This window comes from Diadema setosum, chromosome 1 (assembly GCF_964275005.1).
Source record: "Diadema setosum chromosome 1, eeDiaSeto1, whole genome shotgun sequence".
NCBI lineage: Eukaryota > Metazoa > Echinodermata > Echinoidea > Diadematoida > Diadematidae > Diadema > Diadema setosum.
The window spans coordinates 30,289,614-30,308,403 of record NC_092685.1 but is presented as its reverse complement, the minus strand read 5'-3'; the positions used below and the strand labels follow the sequence as shown (position 1 = coordinate 30,308,403).

At 38.2% G+C, this 18,790-nt stretch overlaps 1 protein-coding gene across 1 annotated transcript; it reads right to left on the bottom strand.

Moving 5' to 3' along the window:
* Nucleotides 1–308: 308 nt before the first annotated feature.
* On the bottom strand, nt 309–16,924 carry LOC140229557 (fatty acid-binding protein-like). Its single transcript, XM_072309808.1, has 2 exons — nt 16,075–16,924; nt 309–769 (listed from the first exon to the last, which is right to left on the bottom strand). Exons 1-2 carry the CDS (start codon nt 16,365–16,367, stop codon nt 643–645), a joined length of 420 nt encoding a protein of 139 aa, XP_072165909.1. The 5' UTR covers nt 16,368–16,924; the 3' UTR covers nt 309–642.
* Nucleotides 16,925–18,790: the final 1,866 nt, after the last annotated feature.

The window sequence follows — 18,790 nt, the reverse complement described above, 5'->3', positions numbered from 1 at the left end:
TTTGCATAGAATTATTATTCTAGGATTGGCATTAGGATTATTTGATTTAAAGGGGCAAAGCTTTCTCGCAAAGACAGTCCCTTCGAATTTCTCTACAGAAGTCTACGGTCTACATGTCAGAATTCATCTCTACAAAACTACTAGTAATGATAGTAGATTTCTCAGTGATAAAATAGTAATCGTTGGTGATAACGATCTAACTTTTTTCTGCTAGAATCTATGGTAAGAAAAATAGCGAGTAAGTGATCTACAATTCAAACGTCTTTACCTAGGAAATTAGAAAGAATCATGGTAAAAAAAAAAAAAACCAAAACATGTGCAGCGTCATTTCAATCAAATTACTATAACAAAGTAACAGGAAGATCCACGAGAACAAAGAATGCACATTTTACAAGCACTATCATTAGAAATCAGATACATAAATACCACGAAACATACATGCACTGCTTAACAAATTAGCGGCTTCTAACGCCATCTTTTAGTTAGAATAATTATGATAAATGCCGCCTGAAAATATGTTGCAACAATGTTTTCGCGTTTAAAGCTACGCTAAAGAGAGAGGGAGAGGGAGATTAAACTCTCCACTTCACACCGATTTCTTCACACGGCTCCATCATGCGCCTGTCGTCCCATCATCAGAGGTCAGTCTTTCTTTTCCGTGTTGTAGAAGGTCCTCGTGGCTGTCACGTCCCCCTTGGTCTGAGTCATCACGAGCTTTTCGCCAACCAGTGACCTGGTGGTCACCACGCCATCTTCTTGAGACAGCACCCTGATGGTGGACAGAAGAGAGACAGTGGGATATCATGTGTACTAAGACGTGAGACGATCCAAGCTTTTGCCATCTTTTAAGAACACATCACCAAAATAGTATCAATAGGACACCTTTCAAAATAATCAAATATATTATCATCACAATGGAGTGGCTGTAGATTTAGATTTAAATTGTCACACTGACTGCCATATTTGCACAAAAGTTTGGAGAGTTTGCACTAAGACTTCATACCGTTTGAATGAGTAGGCCTTTTGACACCATAATGCATTCACAAGTTGTGCTAGACTGCTGAAAAGTTACTGCATAGTGTCAATTTGACATGCTTTCGCTATTCCTCCAGGGATTTAGCCACTCGAAATAAGGAAAAAGTGACATTGATATGACTCAGAACTGCAAGCCAGTACAATGGTATATTAGCACAAGTTTATGAGATAATATTTTGACTTTTCTCCCATTTGTTGCCATGATAAATCATTTAACTTGAACTTGAACTTGAACTTGGTAGATGTGTCATGGAATCAAACGGTGCCAAAGTGCTTTCGATGACATTTTCTTTGACGAGTTGAAAATAATAACAGTATCAATAATAAAATCTGAGAACAGCATCACACATGAAGTTCAAAGAAAACTCTCTTTCAGCTCATTACCCATTTCTATATGAATTATCATATCGCTGGGGTGTAGATAACAACTGGCATTGCCTATATTTTGTTCCCTTGAAATCTGAATGACACCCCGGGGAGCCATTGTGTTCCATTAAAAAACAGAAAATTAGGCCATGATCAAACTCTGCGCCAGGAAGCCTCAACGACAAGGAAAGTTTTATTGCCCAATGAGGAATTACCCAACTTTTTTTTTTTCGTTTCTATGCGAGACCAAAGGGGAAAAAAAAGGGTCAAAAGAACACAACACAGCTGCCTAACTTCAAGCCCGAGACGGAAAAGTATAAAGGAAACTAGCGACACCTCACTGCTCTCCTAAAGGGCAAAGGTCAAGGGGACCTACAAGCACTTCCGCTGGAGGCATATTAATTTTTCTACGAACAGTCTTTTCAGTCATTTTTTTTTTGTCGCCTGCGATGCTTCGTCAGTGAGTTGTGTGTGTGTGTGTGCGTGTGTGTGTGTGTGTGTGTGTGTGTGGGTGGGTGGGTGGGTAGGTGGGTGTGAGTGTGTATGACCCTATTTCATTGAAACGATGCAGGTAGTATGCCACAATCTGTCACTCTGCTTACTTTTGCCTATTTGGACCAATGCCTTGCAAAATTACAATATCACAGGTACCTAATAAAGATTTTTCCCTGATAATTTTGTGGATCATCAATGCAGCACTAGTAAGACACATCAGTGAATTTTGAGAATATCGGATAATGTAATTCATTCAAAAGCGGTGAATTATTGTTATATCAAAATTTTGGCAGTTCGAAGACTACATCAGTTCGAGTAGTACTGTGTAGAGAATTCATTACTTTCATTTTTAAGCATAATGAAAGGGCGCTTAACTCACCCATTTTAGAAGGTAGGGTAACATAATGTAAGTAATAAGTTGAGGGAATATGTATACTTCTTTAAAAATTATCGTTATAGCATTGTTTACACTGTCCCGCTATACTGTGACAAAAAGGTTGCTGTAGCCTTTTTACAATATCATCAGAGATGTGAGCACGTAAAGTATATAAAACTGTAAAAAAAAATAAAATAAAAAAGAATCTTTACTTTGGAAAGGACTGTCTGATTTTCTCTTAAAACTATCTTTGCATTCACCGAATCCACAAATCATAATCATGCGGTGTGGGTGGACTGCTACAAACCTTTCTTAGCATTTGTTCGTAATAGGAAAGAGATGATACCTTAATCAATAATTCTAATTCTTGTAAAGATAGTCAAACTTGAACAAATTAACTAGAAAAGACAAAAAAAAAATGTTAGCAATACAATTCATTGCCGTTTGAAATTAAATAATAGAGCTTTCTTTGCTTCACTATACTCCTTTCTTTTAAATGAGTCGAGGTGATCGAGCTATGTGTCTATTGGGTATGCAGAAATATGTGTAGGCCCTAAATGTGCGTCCGTAGAAATTAAATAGAATTGTAGACATGTCGTGCATGCATACAAGATTATTTTACTATTTTACTTTTATACAGTGTTGTAGGCCTATAAACGTGTTATAATGAAAAGTAAAAGGAGCGAAATGTAATAGTATGTAATAATCAAATTGTGATAATCATGGAAATTAATGTAAGAATGCTGTATCTTATTTTGTAAAATTTTGTATCATTGAGGAAGAAGAAAACATTCTTTAGAACAAAAACAAAAACTAAACCTAAAAATGAATGAAAAGTTTTATCACAAGACGAGCTATAATTGAGATATGCGACTAATGATGCAAAATAAGAAAAGAATAAGAACATGCGGGATATTTTTAATCACAACTTCAAGAGTACTCCCTGATAATCATGATACAAATATGAGGTGACACTGGAAAGGTTTTATTTTCCTCTTTCTTTCAAATGTTTAAGAATAGCGCTTAGCCCATTTTGCGACCAAACTATTCAATTATAGACCAAGCGGAAACGCATGGTAAACTCATGGGGCAAAATAACGCATGGTTAGTCCATAAGGAAAATCTAATCGAAACAACGCGCGACGAAGGAAAACACTCACACATAGCTGGTGGTGTGCTGACATGCAAGTGACAGTCACAAACTGCCTGCCGTCGAGCGGGAAAGAAAACGACCTTGTCACTCAACTGACCTACTTTCTAAAAGGTTGCTAAAGAGCTAGGCTACTGTCATCACAGGGGCCAGTGTTACTGCAGGGATCACCGCGCCTTTATCCCTCCCATTAATGTGGAATTCATGTCAGCATAATATTGTCATAAGCTACGGGTCAGGAACATGTCAACTGTAGTGGGCTAGCCTGCAAGAAAACACTTTGCCGCGACGATTTCTGTCGGTTTGCTTTCCCTGGTTTATACTTTGTGGCTTTTGCCGAGAAAATGCATACATTGATATGTTATGTACAGGTAATTTTGTGTACAGATACCAAAGAGTCTCGCACAAAATAATCTTTCTGTATTCGTCAAATTAAAGGTATGTGTCCATGGAATGTGCCTATATAGAGCAGGTGCCTAGAGAATCAAGACTTCACCATATATTTGACTGACTGCACATTATCATTATCCAAGGGCTTTTCCCCCTATAATGTGTGTGTGTGTTTTGTGTTTTCATTTAATTCATATTCACTTTTTTTTATTACTTTCTTGATAAACGACGAATTTACATTCCTTGATATAAAAATGATCCGACATTATTGAATAAGGTTTGCTATTCCGAAGATTCGAAAGTCCGAACGTGAAACGAGGTTCGGCTGTTTAATGAACCTCATTTCACTTTCGAATTAACGAACCTTCGAAATAGCGAACCTTATTTCGTTTTCGGATAAACGACCCTTCGGGGAAATAATAATAATAACAAAAAAAAAAAAAAAAACAGCAATCCGAACCTATGCACACGTTCGGAATAAATGAACATAGGCCTACAGAATAACGAACCATATGTCACTTGCGGACTACTGAACCTTCGGAAGAATGAACCTTCCGAATGACGAACCTTCGGACTCGGGCATCGGAGGTGACGTCATCACCTGACGAGTCTCCCACAGCGCCATCCACAAATCTTTTTACAATATTCCATTCCCTTTTCTTATACATGAAATCAATACGAATGAGTATATCCTGATCAAATTATCACAGTCTTGCACTATAACCTAGCTTTGATGACGTTTATGAGGTAAGAAGTTCCTGATCAAATTATAACAGCCTCGTAGGCCTACTAATCTAGAGCAGATTACTTCATTGTGAGGATATAGGAACTGCAGTTGCCAACTTATTTTAAATCTTATGTTTATTGTTAATAATATATATATTTTTTTTTTTTTGGGGGGGGGGGCGTGCACAATGTCCTGTGAGAATTATGAGGTCATTCATATCCCTTGTTTACATTTGCACGTATTCGGGGGATTGTAAAATTCCATAACATTCTTATCTTAAATACGAGTATTAATTTTGATTAAAAATTGAAGGTTTTTTTTTTCATAATATAACATCAACATATAACATTATTTTCTTTTCTTCTTTTTTTATTTCACTCTATATTATTATCAAAACCAGTGTGATAACTGGGTGGTAGTTCATCTTTAAATTTCATACATGAATTTCAAGTCTGAATTTGGATACACACGACGCTACAATTTATTTGGTTTAGTAAGCTAATCATGGATGCAGCTTGAAGCATGGTCTTTTTTTTTTGGGGGGGGGGGACATTGTTCTTATTCAGTGTCTAAGTTTGATGAACACTACATAACTTCGTTTGGGATTGTTTATTGTACTCAATTGATATCACAGAGACGACTGAAAGTGGAGCGGCATTTTACTTCAAATTCCATCATTGTTCCATGAAACTTCTATACCGTTATTTGAACTTGTTCCACTCAACCGTATTTCACTCAAAGAATCCATAAACTTATCTTTAGTGGCTGTAAATAGATATTCTATAAACTGTCTGGATGATTATACACTATATATCTAAAGTCAATCTTTAGGTCGGCGGTATTTCATAAATTTTCAGATGCCTATATAGGATGGATTAATTTGTTTTTGAATATTTTACTTAATAAAGGAGCAATATACTTTCTCTATACATTCTTGCATAATTTTTTTATATTTCTGAGTAAGGGATAAAGCTCAATACCTTATCTACATTAATTCCAAGGAGCGACATTGTAACATATGAGCGATACTGCGTATAATTTTGTATGGGTATGATGACTCCAAGTAGATTTCCCATTTCCGGGAAAAGGGAAATCTACTTTCTTTGTCAGTGCCGTATGCACATAAACAGGCATAGTACACAGAAGTTGATCATAATAACAATTCTAGTCTAGTATCATATACCTTCAAGTTGATATAAACAGTGTAGTTTGGCCAAGAGGGAAAAGGGTTAAAAATGAAGAAAGTAAAGAAAAATAATAATGATAATAATGATAATAATGATAATAATCATGATCATAATAACAATAACGACAATAATGATAATAATAATAATAATAATAATAATAATAATATAGGTTTTCCCGGCCAATTTCGCACTTTTTTCAGTCCAATTCCTAATTGCTGCATTCAATTTAGCAAAATTTAGCCTAGATGGCATGTTCGGTATTTCAATTTTATAATCTTTTCATTCAAATTCATTTTGGAGCATTCAAATTACCTTTAACATCATTCGAATCAGCACTTTTTCAGTTCAAATTCGTAAGACAAGCACCATTTCGCAAATCGTTCATTCAATTTAGCATGATATCGTCACGTGATCACGTATACGCTGCGCTCGTTCATTCGAATTCATTCTTGGGCATCCAATTTCGCATTTACTGCAGTCAATTTAGCAGACACGTTTATGCTTTGATTCCTTTTTCTTCATTTTCATTCATCATAGGTATTGTTTGCAAGCATCTTGACATTTCATATTTTCGGATTAATTCTTTATTCTGATATCATCTTTGCAATAGTACTTTCAAAATATGTGTATGTGTTTATAATGTTCGATAACATTATTTCATCCACAGATGCATTAATCTTAAGTTTGTTTTGACATTGATTAGGAGAAGGAGGTTTCAATTTACATCGTGATCATTTCCTTCATCTGCATGTTTCATTATTTTCATTTTCTTGGGTGCTATATTGCATTAATCATCACTAGAAATAAAGTTCTTGGATCAGCTCTAGAGATCAATTTGTCAATGCGTATATGATTCTTTCCCTGTCTTCTCGAGAGATACGCCTGTATCTAATTTGTGCTGCCATGACTGGACATAAAAAAGTGAAGCGAAGCTATGGTACTGGTGCATGTATAACATGTATGAAAGAAGAGGGGCGTTACAGAACAATAAACTTGAGTTATTAAGGATCAAAGATACCTTTACTATATACTTAACAGTGTGTGGATGAAACAAAAATTCACACTTAAATACGTATAAATCACGGTTCTCACCTTTTCAAAACAGAAATAACACTACGCCAATTTGAATGAACATGTTTGGAATTTGACTGCCCATACGCGAAATTGAATGACTGAAATACCATTTGCCGCCAGTGCTGGCGAATTTGAATGACTGAAGAGCACGTGCCAATTTGAATGCCCGTTTTACGAATTCGAAAGGCACATGTGCGAATTTCATTGATCAAAATGCTAAATTGAACGAACAAGTTGCAATTTTGAATGACAGAATGTGCAGCGACGAGGATTTTCGCTAAATTGAATGAACCTTTTATCAAATGGACTGACAAAAGTGCGAAATTGGCCGGGAAAACCTATAATAATAATAATAATAATAATAATAATAATAATAATCGGAAGTTCAGTTCTTAAGATGAACGTTTAGGCATTTAGGTACCTGACTGCAACAAAAAAAAAAAAAAAAAGAAAAATAACCCAACCAACCAACCAAAAAAAAAAAAAAAAAAAAAAAAAAAACGCTGGGAAAAGGAACCTGCCTTTATATGGACTGGAATAAAAAACAAACAAACAAAAAACTACCGAATTGTATAGTAAACCGTTCCATAGGGATTGCTTGCATTGTTATGACTCCTCCCCGACGAGAATGAATAATTCACCTTTAATACAAATGATAATATTATTTCTCATTGCCTGTTTGTTGTGCTACTACAAAGTATTTAATTTGGACAAAAAAACAACAACTAACGACATGCACACAATCGTTAATTACATTTCATTGTATCAGTCATTAATATAATGAATTAATATTGCTCACTTCTTAAACACATTATAGTCTTGAATAATAAAATGATAATGTTGATCCTATAAAGGAGAGGACAATAAGGTTTCTACATCATCGACGAAAACCATTTCCTTTTGTTTTCTTTGTTCATTATAACTTTTTATATGTAAAATAGTGGAGGGAAATGTGAGGCAATTACGCCATATTTGTGAATAGTTTATTATCGTAAATTTCTCGTCCTTGGCTTTCAATATCACTCCTTGTTCGATATGACTTTCATAACTTGCGTAAAATCAAGCAAAAACTGTGAACGTTTGGTTACGAAGAATGTTTGTGAATCCTGAAAGTGTCACGTGTGTTTCCAAATGGGTTAACTGAAACTGAGCGGATAAAAAAACAAGAGACCCGCGGGTCTAGCGCTCACCTGAGTATCGCAAGTTCACCTTTCACGCAGTCACTAATCTAAATTATTCACAGCTCTACCAAAATTTGACCAGGCATTCTCAAGTAGAAGATGAAAATGTACAATAAGGGCCCAAATTTTTTAAGATTCCTTAATTTGGGGGGAGTGGGGCCCCTGGGGCCCTCTGGGTGGGGCATGGTGCTCATTTTGATAAATTGAGATCCTGACCCCCTAGGGATGCTACTTGCCAAGTTTGAAGAAAATCCATCATGAGGTTTTCAGGAAGAAGATGAAAATATACATTTCAGGCCCCCCTTTGGACCTTCCCAACCACCCCCTACCCCTGCCCCCAAGAGGGGCACCCCTGGATCTCCTATGAACAAACTTGAAACTACAGTCATTAATGTACTCACTCATAGTATTATCTTAGCTCTATAACTTCTGATTCTAGAGAAGACTTTTAAAGATTCCTTCATTTTGGGGGTGTGGGCCCCCCTGGGGGCCCCTGGGTGGGGCATGGTGCCCATTTTGTCAAATTGAGATCCTAACCCCTTAGGGATGCTACCTGCCAAGTTTGGTGAAAATGGGTCATGGGGTTCTCAAGAAGAAGATAAAAATGTACAATTTAGGCCCCATTAGGACCCCTCCTCACCCCCCCCCCCTCCCCTGGGTCCCAAGAGGGGCACCCCTGATTCTGCCATGAACAAACTTGAAACTACAGTCATTTATGTACTAACTCATAGTATTAACTTAGCTCTATCACTTCTGGTTCTAGAGAAGAAGATTTTTACAGATTCCTTAATTTTGGGGGGTTTGGGCCCCCTGGGGGCCCCCTGGGTGGGGCATGGTGCCCATTTTAACAAATTGAGTTCCTAACCCCCTAGGGATGCTACCTGCCAAGTTTGGTGAAAATGGGTCATGGGGTTCTTAAGAAGAAGATGAAAATGTACAATTTAGGCCCCATTAGAACCCCTCCCCACCCCCTCCCCTGGGTCCCAAGGGGGGCACCCCTGATTCTGCCATGAACAAACTTGAAACTGCAGTCATCAATGTACTAACTCATAGTATTAACTTAGCTCTATCACTTCTGGTTCTAGAGAAGAAGATTTTTACAGATTCCTTAATTTTGGGGGGTTTGGGCCCCCCTGGGGGCCCCCTGGGTGGGGCATGGTGCCCATTTTAACAAATTGAGTTCCTAACCCCCTAGGGATGCTACCTGCCAAGTTTGATGAAAATCGGTCCTGGGGTTTTCAAGAAGAAGATGAAAATGTAAAAAGTTTACGCACGACGCACGACGCACGACGCACGACGCACGACGGACGACGCACGACGCACGACGGACGCCAGACGAAGGGCGATCGCAATAGCTCACTTGAGCCTTTGGCTCAGGTGAGCTAAAAAATCAAAGCATCAAAAGTCTCTCATTTACTTCTACACGTACTTCTCTCATTTACTTCTACACGTACTTCTCTCATTTACTTCTACACGTACTTCTCTCATTTACTTCTACACGTACTTCTCTCATTTACTTCTACGCGTACTTGAAATTAGATTTTTATCTAATCTTCTTCTTTGACATGACTTTCAAAAAAGAATATGTATATGATTCATATAATATAATTGTAACAATTTAGCAATGACTTGGTACAGCAAAGGGGATCAACGCGGATATCTAAAGTACAATATTGTATTTGCTTATTATCATGTTAAAAATCATGTTACGAGACAAGGACATTATCTCTTTGTCCTAGCTGCATACAAATTCTGACAATTAAAAACATGCTAAACTTGTAATATGTTAAACATGTAAACATTATATTGCCTTAAACACACAAACAAGAATAGGCAGCGTTTGGCATATAAATTCTGTCCCTCCCCATTTACACTGAGATCTCTTTCTCGGGCATTATCATTGTGCTTTGTCAGTTTCCTCTTTCATACATGAGTAAAACGGAGTTATTCATGTTTACATAATAATTCCTGACAATAAAGCGTTTATCCGCTGTTACATATGTATGTTGAATAGTAACATCTGCCTGACAATGTGATCAAATCCAAAATGTGTGGTAAAGGTGGAACATTTATTATGCCCGATTTCCCCCCCCCCTTTTTTTTTGTGATCAAACCCACGATATAATATAGTTTGTGAAGGTGGTTTGCTACACACAGTCAGTTGTATCATGGTGCTAAATGAAGCTCCGTGGTTGCATACGCTACTCTGCATTTCACCAACCACCAAACCACAAGTTCACCACTCTAAGCGTTTATTCAAAAAAGGATAATGCACAATGGATTGTACTATTTTTCTTTTTCTTTTGATTTCAGAGAGAAAGCAGTTTCTCTCGCCCACCACGCAAGCGTCCGACCTCTGGCCGCCCCTCGACCGCGGACACCCCATGTTGTGCAGCGCGATGCCCGCGGGGTGCTGGGGGTCATTGCATTCCTAGTGCCCCAGCTGCACATGGAGCCTGCTGTACTCGTTCAGGGGTAAGCGGCACGGCAGCACAGGGGCATCAGCGGGCGGCCGATTAAAAAAGATGGGGGCATGCATTTTACGAATGTGTCATTACTTTCCCCTGAACTGCTCAATCTCACTAACGAGCAAAGTTCTTGATGGTTATCGTAGGGAACTAACGAGGAATTCGCTACGTCGAAGATCTCAGTCAGTTTAATGAACCCGCTCGTCAGATATTGCTTTTCAATCACTTGTGTGGGAAAATGCAAATAACAGTCCACCTGAAAGTAATGTTTTGGTAAGAAAATAAAGGCAAGTAATGTGTATAGCGTGATTCGACTCCACTTTCAAGTTACCTATAGCAAATAGAGTGAAAAGGTGACATACAAAACTAATGGAGTGATGGGATTTCTTCAATCTTAGCAAGACAAATGTCAAGTGAAAAAGAAGGGATATACATTGCATAAAAGAGCCACAAACACATAGGCAAAACTCTATGCAAAGTCGCAATTTGTAATCAATTTCATCTTTTTTTCTTTTTTTTTACATGAATCGCTAAAAGAAAATTGGTTCTATATCTTTATTTACTCCATTGGTATAGGCCTATCTCTCTACCTAATTCGCCTTTTTTTCAATTAGATTAAATTCAATTTATTTTCATATTTCTCAATGAAGGAATGTACATCAAATATAATAAAATGAAGTGAATCATATCCGGCTTGGATGCACAGTATAAATTCATGTAGACATATAAAACATAGCGGTCAATCTTCGTAACGGTTTGGCTCTATGTATAACGCTAAAGAAATATGATGGAACCTACTTGAAAGCGAGTTTGTTAAGCGTAGGTCCCAAATTCTGAACAGAGTGTACGATACAGATGAGGAGCACGGATGCAACGTAGAACCAAAATAAAGAAAAACAAAAATGAAAGGAAAATACCTGGGGCAATAACAGAATCTTCTCAATACAAATAGTGATAAACAGACAACCACATTCTGCAGACTTAAGAACAGTTGATTTAGCAATGTTGACAATATGGTGTAATAATACGATTTGAATAATGCTGAAAAAAAAAAAGAACAACTCGACATGCGAGTCCTCGGAAGAGACAGGGGAAGCCTAAAGAGTGAACATACAAGTACTAACATTCAAAAAAGATTTAGAATTACCAGCCAGTATAGCGCCGACATGAATACAACAAAGCCAGCATTTTGTAGACCTACGTTGATAATCATAACAATAATTTAAGATGTGATTTCATTTCTTCAAAATGAATAGATTCATGGATGTGGGTCACCTTACTATGTTTTTAAATTGAAATTTGAAATACATACGTGTAATTTCAAATTACAATCAACTTCTGCCTTTGTCAGCATAATAGGAGATGTCCTACTAGTTTTCAAGGTGCAAACTGCTACACTCCATCAGAGCATGCAATGGCCCGCACGCTGTGATGCGCTTTCTTTTCGTCGTCATAAATTGAGCGTAACATAAGCTATCATCATAATCCTTGATCAGAGATATTCAATGTCAGCACGAACCTCTGTTTGCATGTGTAAGAGATGTTCCAGGAGGGAATGAAGAGACCACGTTTTGCGGTTTGATCTTCTGTTCTAGACGTTGTCTGTGCCAGGAGATCCTCTTATATGTTTTTGTGTTCATTCTTGTCATAATACCGTACAAAGCATTTGAAAGCTGAATTATTGCCAGACGCGCATTGAATGCCATTCAATTCTCAACTCATTCCAATTCAATAAATGGAGGGTAATAACCCGATTTTGTGAATAGACTCAAGGTAGACAGACGGACACACCACCATTGACTCTATTTTAAGATGAAGGAAAGCAGCTGTTGCAGCCATTCACGGTCATTTGTGTTTGAGTCCCATTTTGGCCTTTGAAATGTGCAGCCTTATTGGGCCTGACCAACAAGGTTATGTGTCTGGTCAGATAGTAATAATTTAAAGGGAAGCACCATTCCACGTTTTGGTGGGCTTGGTAACAAAACTAAGAGCAAATAAACTGAAATGGTCATTAAAAACAGACCAAGAGTCAAAAGAGTGTTACAGAGATTGAGGTTTAACACTTTTTCGCAAAAAAAAAGTAAATGTTAATCCCAATCACGATGCAAATACTAGTAAGGCATTGCTATTATCTTCTCTTCTTATAGCTTCATTAAATAAAATGAAATATGGTGAAGATTTGCGTGCAAGTCAATGCTAAACTTGTGTAAAATGAATGATCTCAACACCTTACTCATGCAAAATGTATATGCATATACTTATATTATATATACATACATACATATATATATGTATATATATATGTATATATATATGTGTGTGTGTGTGTGTGTGTGTGTGTGTGTATGGTTACCTATATATATATATATATGTATATATATATATATATATATATATACATTATTATTTTATATACATATTATATTCATATATATATACATATATATATATATAGAGAGAGAGAGAGAGAGAAAGAGAGAGAAAGGCAGTGTGATTATGATAAACATTATTCAGAAAAAAAAAACAACCTTCAAAACTTTTCATCATATTGTATTTTGTCAAATTTCAATCTAATTTCCAATCTATCATCTGCCGGTTTTGGTTTGATTACACATCAAATTTTCAGGTATGAGAGTCATCCTGATCCACGTACGTATTATGGATACCAGCACTGGATTGTGATTTGTAGGCCATTATAATGGATTATCAAAAGACATAAACACACAGCACACAAGTCATAGGGCCTACACGTTACATGCTGCACACACACACACACATGCACACGCGCAAATGATAATTCGAATTACAGATCATACACATTGATCTTGTCGTTATCATTGTTTTACATTAATTTTATATACTCACAGTTATCACCTCTATCAAATATTAGTGATAATATGAATTTTATAGACTATCATTAGAACTCATCTGTATCACCATTCTTAGTATTGTTACCAATATGATCTTCGCCATTACCAACACCATTGTTATCATCACTATCGTCAGCATGATTTATTAACATACAAAACAACAACAAACACTACATACTTCATGTATAATATAAATGATTATGCTTCCATTATCCCTCGCACCATTTCCTGTATGTGTGTGTGTGTGTGTGGGGGGGGGGGGGGGGTGTTTCCTTGTCTTTTTTTACGTCGGTCGAATCGTCATTTTGTGCGGAGCTCCAAAAATATTCCATCTCAGTTCATGCAGAGAATTCAAGACTGTTTTTGAAGCATTTAACATGAGCGGTGTCTTTTTCTCTCTCTCTCTTTTTTTTTTTTTTTTTGAATTGCAGCCTCGCTACCCTTCAAAGCAATTACGGTGAATATCGTGCGTTGTATTAAAGTTGACATTTACGTCGCCGCAAAAACCATACTTCCATTTCGTGTTCCCCACTCTACCTCTCGCGGACTGCTGCAAGCTTCTCTTCTCAATGGCCTGCGCGGAAATCCAGATGTATAGTTTGTTCATGTACACGGGGGACAAAAAACAACAACAATACATACGCACACACAAAGACCCATCCTTCATGTATCCTCTGCGTTAGCAGAGCAAGTGATTTAAAAAGAACACTACAGTGTACTTTGCATAATATGCACACTATGTATACTGCAATTACGGTCATACAGCCAAGGTCAAAACGCGGAATATTGATTTATGGATCATCCAACTGAGGATCTACCCCCGTCTATGAATAACCAGACTATATTCATACTTGGTTGATGTAGCGACATTATCCAAAGGTGTCTGAAGCTATATACGGTGATTTTTTTTTTCAACCCGAAAACCAAAGTAGACGAGCTAAAATATTACCAGAGTGCGGTCGGTTAATATCTGTTAACCACGTGGCATTAGGATGCACGACATTGTTTAGAGAAAAAGAGGTTCCGTTGCCCCAAGGTAAAAATTGAATTGTCGCAGTGATAACGCGGTGGGTTCTGCATTGTCCTCTCACTCCTTGCCACAATCGGACACGCCAGACAAAACAGTGTGGTTAGACACTGCAAGCAACAACATTGGTTAGACCAAGGATACCTCCTTGGTTAGACTCTTATCAACGTAAATTGTATATCACAGGGTTGTGCCGAAGAGGTGGGTTACACCGGTTAAACCATGGAGCGCGTAGCACCATGAAGAAACACTCCTCTGGATTATTCTCCATGTTAAAAACCCACCAAGTTATATTACAGCTGATCAAAATGAAACTTTGACGCAAATGTTCCCGTCACAGTTGTGTGCAGAGGCTCTGATTTCAGAAACTTGCCTTATTTATGATAACCAAGACAATGAACCAATAAGGTCAAAGTTTTGCATTTGTTTACGAATTCTGTCTCGGAAGAAAACTCGGAGACACTTGTTCTTGTCAGAAGACCAAATGATAAACTTGTTCACATTCAATGCATACCAACATGCAAGAACCTGATTATCATTTCGAGGTTCCCTGGGCGGATGCAGCAGCGTTGTAAATTTGGTTTAGCTGTGCCTGTCTCGCTCACCTTATATCATATACCAGAGATGAATTGGAGACGCGAGTGGGCAAATAAACTTATTTTCCGACTGTCCGCCAGTTAGGCCTATACATTTACTTTTCTCTCCACTTGAATCAGGGAGTTTCGTCTTACCTCCCTGCTTGAATATAGGGCCTAAATCCTTCTGAAGTAGATAAAGTGTAGTTTGACGACATGTTCCAGTTGACGTTTAAAGATCGAGTTAAAAAAAATGAGGTAAACAGAATGCTGAAGCCGAAGGTTTTCACACTCGACTTGAAGAAATTGTAAGAAAGTTATAGAATTGTAGTTTCACACTTTTTCGACCTCCTGCTATTATGATATTGATCGCAACCACATTACTCCTGTGCCATTGAGCCAAGTGCACACATTAATTTTCACACACAGTCCCACGGATAGGAAATAAACATGGCAAACCAAGGGTTAATGAGCAAATTAGCTGTGACGATGCCGTTTATCAACTCGCAGCCGTCCCTTCGGTTCGTATACACACAGAAAAAATACAAATAATAGTTTTGATGGATGATTTAACAATTGCCCCCACCCCCTTCCCTCATCATTGTCATCATTGCAGCATTGGTTAATGCAGCATGACAAAATGTGATATGCAGATGACAAGTTATTTCTTTTCTTCTTCTTTTTTCTGGTTGATATTATGACAAAAGACCAGAGGGAGATTCTCACGCCGCCACGGCATCATCTCGAAATGATTCACAACACGAAGTTGATACTGGATCTGGATCTGGATGAATACGCTGAAAAACTCTGAATAAAGTATCACTCAGCACTGAGGTCGTTAGGTAGGCCATACCTACTACTGAGGTAGGTACTGATATCAGCTTAATTCATTAAACTTGTGAAAATTAAGAATTAGGATGTCATAACTTTCTTCTATTACGTCATTTTGTTTTGTTTGGTCTGAAATCTTTGACAGTGTGTTTGTTTAATTTTACTTCATTCGTTAAGGACATTTGGCCATGTTTTCGAATCGCACGTTATTTGTTGCAAGCAGAAGCCAGTTTGGCTTGTCAATTACGAAATAGTCCTACTCGGTGACGATATGAAAATAAACAAACATAACAAATTCGATTTTTGCTGAAATTGTACTAACTTGGTCACGAGTTTGTCCTGGTCCCACGTGGAAATCAGTGTATGGTCGTCCTTGAAGTCGGGCGGTAGCTTGTGCGTGAACTCTACGCCGACCTTGAACTCGACTTTGTCGGTAATCATCGGCATCTTTGTTGTGATGACGAAGTCATCGCCGTCCTGCACGATCTCCATCTCGGGCGTGAACATCCACATAAGTTTCCGGATGACGATCCCGACGCCGGCGGCCTTCAGGAATTCATCCATGTTCTCCACTTTCTCCGACCTCCATTTCCCGCTGAGGTTGACGACTGCCATGTTTGCTCGAGCTTAGCGATTTGTCCACGCGAAGAAGAAGGGGTTATGGCTAAAAACACAAGAGTCCGTAAGCCAACGCAGCTGTGCGACGAGTGCTTACTGGTCTGCGCCGTCTTCTCCAACCCGTTTGTATGCGATCGCGCGCTGACGAAGTCCAATGTGTGGATGGACGACAATATGAAAGTGAAGTCCAATTTCAGAAACACAATTGATGCTTTGTCACAACACTTAATAATGTGACTCTCAAATATCACTCGTCCAGTACCACGTCGATACGTGAAATTCCCAGATGGGACGAGAAGCATGCACTTTTGAACCCACTAGACAAAATGTGGTGGAAGAGAAAACTAGCTATCATCCTTTTATTGGGGTCACGGGAAACCGGAAAACGGATGACATCAAAAATTGCAGATTATTTTTAGAATGTGAATAGATAATGCTTCGCAAGGAAGGTGTTAGTATGTGGTGACATCCGGTAAGTGATGACTGCCCGCCGACTGGCCGTCTGACTAGCGACAACATGCATGCGCGGCCGTCTGCTCGTCAGGGGCTCTCTGCTAATTTATGTCAACTGGCAAGCGAGTATCGACAGCACAATCGCACTGACTTCAGCTTCCCACCGGGTCCCGGAGAAAGTCACGCTGTCTGCTTCGATATCGCTTGCAATAAAGCCATCCCCTCTTCTACAAGATCACTCACCTCTTCTCTTCCCTTACGCATTCAAAATGCAGAGGCGTACCCGCTTTGGAGGGTGGGGATATTTGGCCTGTGGAGTGTTCCGCAAACGGAAAGCTGTCGATATGTCTAGACTACGCTCGGCTTTTATTTCGTAGAAGTAAAGTTTGTTAGTGACTGCACGATCAAATTGCAGCTGTTTTATTGATTTTTTTTTCTTTTTTAAACCGTAATGCCCTTCCGTTTGCACTGCTCCTCAAATACAGCCCATTCAACTGGTGCGGTTTCACGGTCATACTGTCTTTAACTATCCACTATTATTGCTCCCCCCCCCCTCCCGCTCTCTCTCTCTCTCTCTCTCTCTCTCCCTCTATCTCTCACGGACTCGTGTCTGTTTTACATATCCAAAACCACCCTTTTGTTTCTATTGATTCTCCAGGTTTAAACATAAAAGTTGTTTTTTTTTCTTGTACGTTTTTAACGTCTTGTGACAATTGGGAAATATCATTCAGTATAGGCCTAATTGTTTTCATGGATGCCGTGATGAAAATATTGGTTTTGATCTTTCATCGTGAGCATAGGATCAACTGGGGAAGTGTTTCATCACAATGTGTACGAGTGAGTTGAGTTTGATTGTTTGTTTGTATGTTTTATGCATCAAATGGTGACCCAGAAGCACATCTCATTGTGTAGGCCTACGTGCTCTGCGAAAAGGTTGCTGTGTATGAGGTGAAGAGAAGGTCGTTGCTCGCAACAATCTCTCACCTTTTTCACTAGGAGACGCAGTACAATGAAATGGCAGTAGTGGACAGCCTATAGAATTTAATATGGGGACACAGGCTATTCATGGTTAGACCATGGAGCTACCATGGAGCTACTAATAGTAGCTCCATGGTTAGACTCTGCGCTGTTTGTCGAAGTTTCGTCACTTTTCAACTCGCCCTGCCTCCTCTCCTCTCTCCCCCTCTCTTATGTTAGCTGTTTACCCGTATTTCTATAATTTTCCCCATTCAATTTGCAAAGAGACATAAATACATTTTTGTGATATGTGCTACATAATCATGGTAATGGTGATGATGATGATGATCATTATTATTATTATCATTATTATTATTATTATTATTATTATTATTATTATTATTATTATTATTATTATTATTATTATCATTATTATTATTATTATTATTGTTATTATTATCATTATTCTTATTATTATCAATATTATTATCATCATCATCGTCGTCGTCGTCGTCATCATCAACATCATCATTATCATCACCATCATCACCACCACCATCATCGTCATCATCATCATCGTCACCATCATCATCATCAACATCAACATCATCATCATCATCATCATCATCAACATCATCATCATCATCGCCATCATCGCCATCGTCACCAACATCATCATCATCATCATCACCTTCTAGTGTGTGCTCCCATTACTGATTATTGAACAACATTTACAAACAATGCTAGAGTATACGGCCATAAAGCTGATCGGAAGGAAGTATGTACCAAGAGTTTGATCCGAGAATGAGTCAGGTCAATGTTAAATCTTGGAAGTTGGAGCATGGAGGTGAAAATCTCTTCGACCTCTCTGCTTGGAGTGAGCAAAAGGGAAAAGTTTGGAGTGCCACAAATCTCTGAGCGGCACGAGAAGAAAGAACAACTTGATCATTCACACGGTACTTTAGGTAAGCATTGCTTTGTTGAATGAGCGAGCCACGCTGTTAGGAAAT

Bases quoted from the DNA above. Each gene is read 5' to 3' on its own strand.
- LOC140229557 (XM_072309808.1), bottom strand. From the start codon at position 16,367: ATGGCAGTCGTCAACCTCAGCGGGAAATGGAGGTCGGAGAAAGTGGAG. The intron at 770-16,074 runs GTTAGTACAATT...GTCCACCATCAG, and splicing joins CAGGACAAACTCGTGACCAA to GGTGCTGTCTCAAGAAGATG.